The sequence below is a fragment of the Notothenia coriiceps genome, unplaced genomic scaffold, assembly GCF_000735185.1.
Source record: "Notothenia coriiceps isolate Sejong01 unplaced genomic scaffold, NC01 NC01_scaffold00017532, whole genome shotgun sequence".
Classification (NCBI taxonomy): Eukaryota; Metazoa; Chordata; class Actinopteri; order Perciformes; family Nototheniidae; genus Notothenia; species Notothenia coriiceps.
In genome coordinates, this window is record NW_011350233.1 from 29,070 (window position 1) to 38,442 (window position 9,373).

At 42.1% G+C, this 9,373-nt stretch overlaps 1 protein-coding gene across 2 annotated transcripts in view; it reads right to left on the reverse strand.

Annotated features, from left to right (window-relative positions):
- LOC104950420 (calphotin-like) overlaps nt 1-5,476 on the reverse strand; it is an 11,675-nt gene extending 6,199 nt beyond the window's left edge. Inside the window, exons 1-2 of one of the 2 annotated variants that reach the window (XM_010776938.1) lie at nt 5,247-5,476; nt 2,552-3,061 (exon numbers count right to left, since the gene is read on the reverse strand). In XM_010776938.1, the coding sequence (XP_010775240.1) occupies nt 2,552-3,061; nt 5,247-5,291 (555 nt within the window). In that variant the 5' untranslated portion in view covers nt 5,292-5,476. The remainder of the gene's footprint in view (nt 1-2,551; nt 3,062-5,246) is intronic. The other variant, XM_010776937.1, reaches the window with a different exon arrangement.
- Between the last annotated feature and the right edge of the window lie 3,897 nt (nt 5,477-9,373).

Here is a 9,373-nt window from a genome sequence, read left to right on the forward strand (position 1 = left end):
AGGGGGGGGAGGGCAGCGGCCCATGTGCGTTGCCACAAGGGGATATTTTTTCCAACCAAGTCTGAGAACACCACAAACATCATGTCACCAACCTTTATAAATATGCTCATCGTTTTAAAGCATGCTCTTTATAGGATGTTATGAGCAAATGTACCCCAAATCACCATCATAGACATTTGTTACATAAATCTTATACAAATAAATAAAGTTGACAGCCGTCTTGCAAAACTACACAAATCTCAACAGGTACACAAAAACCCAATGATAACAGGGCAGAACAAGCACATGTGCTAAGAAGATAAGCTATTAAATGCCCATAGGCCCCATAGGGGTTGGCCGAAGACAGAAGTGAAAGGGGGAGGCCAGAGTAGGGTGAAAGGAGAGACAGAGAAACAAGTGGTGGGAGGGAAGAAGAGTGATGAGGGAGAATGAATATACAAGGGAGGGAAATGGGTGAGGGACTGAAGGGGGAGGGGTCGAGGTCTGCAGGAGCACCGAGGGAGCAAACGGGTACAAAATGTTCAGTCTCAACATGAGCCGCACCCGCTGCCTCAGGACACAGAAAATTGTATAAAATGTAAGACTAAGCAGGACTTTATATTGGGGGGGGTTAAACTCACCTGAGTCTCCGTGGTGACAACCAGAAGCGGAGGAGACTCCTCTCTCTTGTCCCAAAGCCAGCTGAATACAAGCCCCATTTTGGCCTTCTCTGATTCTGCTGTCTATTGACCCAAGTGGAGACCAACTCTAGTCGGACAGTGTCAGAGTAACCACTCGTGTCAAGATTATTGATTAAAGTTCATAAAACACTATACACCCAGCACCATATAAAGTACTACTGTATGAGTTGCATTTAAAGCCAGCACTGAATAAATGTCAACTTTGCCAAAGTGCTATAGAGCCTGTACGTATATGTGAGCGTCTAAATTGTATCGGGCACATCTGCAGGCAGTGAAGGAGCAGAGAAACAGCAAGGCAAGAGGGGAGCTAAGGGGTGATGGATGATGTTGTGGGAGGGAGAGAAGGAGGGATGTAGGAACAAAGAAGGAGGGGGTGGGCCAAACAACTATACTATGACGGGGAGCAAGAAACATCCATTGGTCCTGTATAGCTCAGAGGGTGGGGCATAACACGCAAGCTTGAGTGACATTCTATAGCAAAGTAAACACTGTACCCTATGTAAAGGTACGATATGACCCAAAAGAACAGTGCAGCCTTTATTCTATAGGAAAGTAAACACTGCACCCTATGTAAACAAACTAATTTCTAGCAAAAGGCCACGTCACTGATTTACACCTCCTTTCTCCTAACTGGTCGTTCATGCTAACACATGTCAGCACATACATGTGCTCCATATGTGGACATGGCTCAGTTACCAAGAGCAAAGTGCACACATTCTGTGCGTGTTTGCCTACATGCGCAACTGTGTGTGGTTAGACACATGCATGTGCAGTATGGCGCCTGTGTGTGCCACGACACATAGCCCGCAGTGTACTGGCTGAAACAGAACATTATGTTCCCAAAATGTGCACATGTTAGTCATGAGAAGAAACAAAGATAATGTGTTGAAATTGCAACGCAAACATTAATGTAAAGAGTTGGAGGGTAAAAACAAATGTTGGGAAACATGTTTAGTTATAAGCTACAACTGTGCAAGCTAGCCAAACAGCAATTATTTTTAATACAGTAGAAAACAAGCTTCAGTTCTTCTACCAACTCTTACTTTGAAACTCAAACAACTCTCTTGATCGCCTACATTTAAAAAAAGCCATCTCGTTCATTCCAGCAAATTAACATTTCAAACACTTTTCGCAGCAAAATTAAATAATCCAATATTTTAGAGAACAAACTCCATTAAAGTCCTCCCAGCCTATTCAAAAAGCAGTTGCATTTTAATCAAAGCAATGTGCTTCATGACACAGGCATGTTTTAATGTAGGAGATAATGTATAATGACTGCTGAAATGGCTCTGCCCACTCTCCAGTGATGTAGCCTACAATCCCTCCCATACTTCTCACCTCTTTACTTAATGGAACATGTTGTTCCCTTTGCCTCTAAACCCCCCCCTTCTCATATAAGAGCCACAGCATATACACCGTTTAACGGTCTTCCACAAAACCAAAATAGTAGACTTTAAGATCCACAATGTGTGGAAATAACTTGAAGACCATGCGACATTCAGAGTTTGTAGCCATGTATACATTGGTTGGACAAAGTACATTTCTAGAGAAGCACATGGATTTCATCACAACATAAGTGTCAGAAGTTACTATGGTTACAGCTTGCTGGCGGTTTTTGTTGATAGCCAAAAAGTATGGCACTACACAGAAAGCCTATCAAAAGATAACCAAGGCTGCCATTAAAATGTACAGGATGTATTATAAGGCCTTTGAAGAGTCGCCACATCTCTACTTAAGCCATTACCATATTACAGGTGCCTCAGGTACTGATTTGTCAACTATGGAGGATTAACCACTATAAAAATCCACTGGTACACCCCTTATCAAATGATACAGTCAAGTGTCTGCATATGAACCAAAGCAGTTATTACCTCCGTTATTGCTTCTGTTTCAGGAATGATAGGTTCAGCCTCTTGTTCTATCGCAGCCTCAACTTCAGCAGGCTCCTCTGCTGTGGTCTCAACAACTGGAGCTTCTTCAACGACCGAGGCTGGGGCTTCAACCTCAACTTCTGTTGGAGCTTCTTCCACCACAGGCTCTGGTTCTGGCACGGCCTCAGGCTCAGCTACCTCAATGGGCTCTGACTCCTCCACTGCAACGGGCGCTGGTTCAGGCTCCACCACTGCAACAGGCTCGGGCTCCACCACTGCAACGGGCTCAGGCTCTTTCACAACTGGTTCTACTATGGGGGCTTCCACAATAGGGACTGCAATTGGAACAACCTCTGGGATCTTCACTCTAGCTCTAGCCAGTTCTCTAACTGGTGCTTTAGCTGCCTTCTTTGGGACGGCTGTAGGGGGCGCACCAACTGCAATCCCAGGAGTCCCTTTGGCTGGTGGGTTGGCCGCATGCTGCTCTTCAAGGATTATCCTCTGTGCCTGCTGTAAGAGGGAAAGCACAACAATTTGGGATTAATGATTGTTGTCTTTTCAATACAGTGGAAACCACCATATCATTTTCATGCATTCAAGTGGCATTTTATAAGGTAGCTAATATAAATAAAGTACTTCGAGGCAACGCAATATCTATTTCAAACAACTCAAGTTTAAATTCTTACATTTTCTTTAAAAAAAAAGGTGAATTGAGGCAAATGGGATGGAATTCTTTAAGGCTCTTGCTGCGTTTAGATACTGTTGTTGTCGTTTTGCAGAGCATTTCAGCACATTTTGGTCTGCAGGAATACCAGGCATGCCATCCAACATGTTTTTTCAGCTTGGGACAAAAGCCCCCCCAGGGTTTAAAGAAGATTTTAGAGGCCCAACCACTAGAGGGAGGGGCTGGGTTTCAGGGAGCGGGACCATCAAAGCTACTTGGATAATGGGAGTTCATTAGTTGAATCAAACCATCCTGACAGGTCTGGTGAAGCGGGAACAGAAACAGTGAGAGTCAGCAGCACTGATGTGTGCCCCGCACGCCAGACAGTGGGCCTAATCACTTCATAATAAGGTTATAATCAGGTTACAATCACTCCCTGAAAAGGCTTTTGTTAGATGGACAGCCAGTCAGTTCATACGTCTATACCCGTCAAGCTATGCACCATCAAAACAACCCCTCCCTTACCTCCAACAAATGGCTGGCAAAATCTTCACTACTACATCAACAATAAGGCGTTGCCACATGTGATTTAAAATGCTTAGGAATGTGTGAGACAAATGTAGCTTTACATTTTCAAGCAGCACTTTTTAGCTTTCAAGAGGGAATTGCTGATAACATCCAGCTGTAAGGGGCTTTAGGGGCCCGTTGTTATCCTAGTGTCACTCGGAGAACTAGAGATTGTGCAGGCGCTGGCAAAACAAATGCAAGACATTCCTCCAGTCATCACACTACCAAATACAGTTGTGTGGGGCCTAGAGTCAGCAAGAGAGTTTGAGGGGGAGGCGCTGAGAAACTCCATACCTACAACCCTTTAGTGGAGAAGCAAGTTATGATTTTAAAGTTGGAAATTAGGTTAAAGAGCACAGGTTAAAAATAATTAATCATTGTGATTGGAAAAAAGATGACAGTGTTCAGTGACTGAGTAACCTTTGCCCTCTGAGAATTGCAAGCATCTGTTACTTTCTTGCTAGTTATCCATCACTCCCACACACCCCTTCGCCACACCCACTCCTCTTTGGAGCACTGAATGTTCAGAAGTAAAATGTCTGGCAGTTACGAAAGAGAGGGGAGGGGGTTAGGAGTCAGACTTTTAAATAAGCATGCTATTGGCCAACTGCTTCGTAATAATGCATTGTAATGATGATTCATACATTATGCATAGTTTGATGTACGAAGACAGTGAGTGCTGCATGTACTGAACAGTGTGTACCTGTTTGTGCATTATTGGATGGGAATGGATGGGGGGGGATGGGATGCGGGGGGGGTACTTTATGCTTTGCTGGCAGATAGACAAAATATATTTTTCTACATTTGTAATAATGTGGGCTTATACAGCTTTGATGACCATAGAGGTGTAAAGATGGGAAGTATAAATCCCAGCACTTTATAAATTGTGTCCATAGAGAGCGCTGATACCGCACGTGGCGCTCGGGAATCCAAATAAACCATTTTCTTTGACTCTTGCACAAATGCCAGATGTAATTAATCTAACTAAAATCAATTACGTTTTGAAAGTATTAATTTGAGTGCATTTGTGAAAAAGTTTTCGATCTAGGCGGAATTGAACGCACTAGGCCTAATTGGAGTCACTCAAGAAAAAAACAAAACGAAGTAAAAAAGAAAAACATCGTGTCCATTTTTGTCACTTAACTTGAGATTTTGATTTGTTTCAAATCATAAGGCTTATTTTAAAGGTTTTGCATTGATAGTGGACACGTGCTTTTTTTCTTCACTTTTTTAAATCAGGTTTTGCATCTTAGGGTAAAGACGCACATCGTTTCACCCATCACTCCAATCACAAACTGAACAAAAGTACAGTAATTGCAGCAGCAGTGCACGTGCGCGCGACAAATATGTTTTCACGTAGAGAAGGGCCACACTAACTGATAGAAGTTCTAAATAAACAAAATGTAATTGGTCGTGATGAGAACAACATTGAAGTGGAAAGAAAGGCCGTCTAGCATCACTTACTGTCCGCCTCATGCGACGCTTATTCTTCTTCCTCTTGCTGGGCATTTTGGCGATGAGTGGTGATGGAAACAAGAAAGACCGGAGAAATAAAACAGGAGCAGAGAGAACCAAGGAACAAAGCGGGTCTTTATAGAGCCCCCGTCTATCTGGTACCTTTGCATGCAACCTATGGGATAACTGCGATGAAAGATCTGGGGCGTGTAGAGACACACCCCCCACCTAAAACACACGCACGTGCACGTCTGCTCAGAGATGATTGAATCAGAGTGGAGCTACGCTGGCTGGATGTTATGAAACCACTCCATCAGCGCGAGGGACACAAGGAGCAAGAGAGTGGTCCGTGCAGTTTGCTGAGTGCCACACCCCCTTCTCTTGATCAGCTTCTTACTCGAGCACATGGCAACAGCCCCACATGCGCCAAAAATGTCTGTTCTACCCTCCTTTCTCTACTTTTAGAGTCAGTTTGGTAACATACAAACCATAAACCCAGCCAGCAGCCAATTGCAATTGCCTTTTTAAGAGAAACCAAACCAAATGAAAAAAAAACTGCCACCCTTCCATGCTTCAACTTTCCTGAATTCATTCAAATCATGAAGCTAGAGAATAGTTTTCATTGTATGTCTCCCCCAGAGGAAAAGGAGAAAGAGAGCCTGTACATGTGTCAACGCCCCCCCGCCAGCCTGCACTGCATGAGTTGTGAGCAGCACACATTGTGTCCAACTCTAGCTCTTGGGTAAGCCATATGCATAATCAGATAGAAGAATACATATGCTTTGTTGTGTCATTTGTTCTTTTATACATGTAGGAAACACAAATGACAATAACATGCTTCTGAACTTCACTTTGCTTGTTCAGTTGAGTGAAAGGTGTGTTTTTTGGCAGGTTTTATTGTAAATCGGATGCTTTTGTACACAAATTGAGTTGACGATTTATGTGGCAGTCTCACTTGAAGGCCTGCAACGTGATTTACTGTATAAGTGCAGATGGATTACATATCCACATAGAGTGCTTCTAAATGTCACCAACACGTCCATGTTGAGCTGCTGATCTTTCCATTATAGTCACTGTAGCTCCCGAAAACTTTAGTTGAGCATACAGCTGCTGCAGGAACTGTATCAGTGTGACATTTGACCTGCTGTAGTTACTGTCAATACCCCAAGATACAGCAACTCTTCAAATATAGTTGAATTAATACAGTAAGTGTTGCTATAAAGATGTCAATTGTGATTTATGGAAGTCTTAGACCTCGTCCACACGGAGACGAAACGGGTTGTATCCGCTACAGTTCTTATAGACGGTTCGTATAGACGGTTCGTCCACACGAGGCCGACACGGAAACGCGGATAACGATAACGGCTCCCAAGGTGTGTAGATTTGCAGAAGAAACGCTCTGGGGGGCCAAACGGCTCCATATGTACGCCCTATACGATCATTTCCTGATAACGCTGAAGCCATAGCCCCGCCTCTCCCCACCTCTGCTGCTCGCCCCCGCGTCATTACTGATGTGTTTCGCCAACAACAACAATGGCGGATCACAAGATTGCTTTCGTGCTCCTGACGCTACTGACCATGCTACAGATGTTAGTGCAAAATCTACAGCTCCTCTACCACAACCATCAGCAACAAGTGGAAATGGAGAACTACATGAACTACATGTTTCTAAATCCACCGCGGAGAATAAACAGAAGGGCAACCATGCAGGCAACCATGGCAACCATGCTCGGGGGGTCTTATTCGCTGCTTTTCTTGTATTTTGTGGTGAAGGACAGCGCCACTTACAGGCCCGGCATATGTACTACAGCGTTTCCAGCGGGTCGAGCGATCTCGTGTAGACGGAAACATTTCTTGAGCCGATTCCGTGTGGACGGAAGACTTTTTTTGTATCGACATCGGTTCGTTTTCATTTTCGTTTCCGTGTGGATGGGGCCTTACTGTGGTAGTTTGAGGGACTTCACAGTTTTTGGGATCCATCTTTTTATCACAGTTGTTGATGGCAAGATTTATAGTCTTTGGCAGAATTGAAAATCAGAGGCAAAATGGGCAAAGAAACAAAATGTGGCCAAATGAGTTTTGTTCTCACTAACATGTTTGGGGTTTAGGTTGGGTCTCTTAGGCCACGGTTCATACTTTCATCAGCCTTGCACTACTTTGTGAAGTCAATGCTAACAATATATTTTCACATGCTATTGTCATCATGCTAATAGGGAATCAGTCATCATATTAATGTAAGTGTTGGACAACTGGGACATTGTGGCCTCTGTTTGACTGGGCTGCATAACAATGCAGCACAAACAGTAACGTGTTTTTAAATGATTTATTCTGTGTTTTAATTTTGCTTTTATCAGGACATGTTAAACCACCATGCTGTAATTAATTGTTTTGGTCCTGAGAGAAAATGATCAAAACATTTAAGACAATTGGAAATATTCTTTGCTTGATGAAAACTCAAATTATTAACTTAATCCTTTAATTGAATCATTAGAATTCATTATTATCTTGTGTCCATGTATGTTAGTCCCTAATCCATGTAAAGATATTTAACCAAAGCAAGGGACAGAAGTCAGTTTTTCTGTGTAAGTGTTAATGTGTGTGCCCAGTCTATTAGGGCAGGCTTCACTTACAGAATAACAGTCAGTCTGTATCACTGATACACACAGTCAGATGCCACATATTCTAAATGTCCCAGCCTTTTTAATTTACATTCTGAATGTTGGAGTCCCATGCAGATTTACAACATGCTGGCCAAACTGCTGCTGAGCAAAATGGAGGGTTTTTTAATGCAAAAGACTGATTTTGTTCACTTTTGTTATATTAATTTGCCCGGGTGTAAACTATCAAGAGGGCATCGTGTCTTCTTTGTAATATCCTTCATTGAAATGACTTGCTTTGGTCTTTATCTACATTCAAATGTTAATTGTAATCTCATCAGGTTAACCCAATCAACCAAAAACACACAATGCAGTTATTTAGCCACTTTGAGAGGTTATCATTCTAACATCCTCATACGTTTTTCTTATCAGTGAACACAATGTCTAAAAACTAGTATTTCAAGAGTTTTTCAAACTTGTGTCACGTAACAATTTGCTGCTGCTGGGTGGAGTCAGTTAAGCAGGTTTGTCAGGTCATACAGCCAAGGTTAACTGCTGCTTCTCCAAACACATATAGCTAAAGAATAGTTTACTGAACTTTGGGGCACGCTGAGGGTTTAAGTGTTAATGAACAAGTGAGGGTTAACCACATCACAACAGTCTGTGACCCTGACTACAAAGCAGTGTTGTAACTGAGGGGTGAAGTGAAACTAACCTAATTCTGTTTAGAAACATACTCAACTGGTGCAGGAATTAAATACTTAACAATCTGATCTTTTATTTCAAGCGATGGTGGAATCCTTCCACCCTCTTCAGTTTCTTGCTTGGAACACAACAAGGCACACCCAGCACATGCATTTATTCCATCAAAGGTGGGGTAGGTAATTTTTGAGAAACCAGCTCGAGTGCGCTAGAATTTGAAAATACACAGCTGGAAAAAATCTGCCACTTCCTTACAGAGCGCCTCCTCCAATAGGCAGGTAGGCCATCCAGTTATTTTAGCCGGGCCGGCTAAAATGATTGGTCGTGCTTTTTACAGTACTACGGCTTCCACAGATGACATTTTTCAATGGATTTTGTGTCAAAGCACTTAATATATTCATTGCTATCTGGATGTTAAGAGCATTCCATGGAATATAACAAAAAGTGTTTATTTATTTACTATTTCTCAGGGAAACCTTGAAGGGTGGATCCCTTCATTTCAATAATAAGGTAAGATGAGATGTACTGTAATGATCCCAATTTGGGAAATGGTTTGCATTGCAGCAGCATAAAAAGACAAGGCATTGTACATTAGAGACATTAAAAGACTAGAAATAAACAATTCAAAAATGTAAACAGCTCAAATAGAAATAAAATAGCATTAAAAAAGTAGAAAATATACATGTTGAAATACCAATTTACAGTAAAGAAAATATAAAACAGGATATTATATATACATTAAGTGTGTAAGGAAAATAATATTAAATGGAATATATTTGTAAAATGTAAAGTGTGCCTCTCACAACTCTGATCTGATCTTTTCTTTTTAACACAATG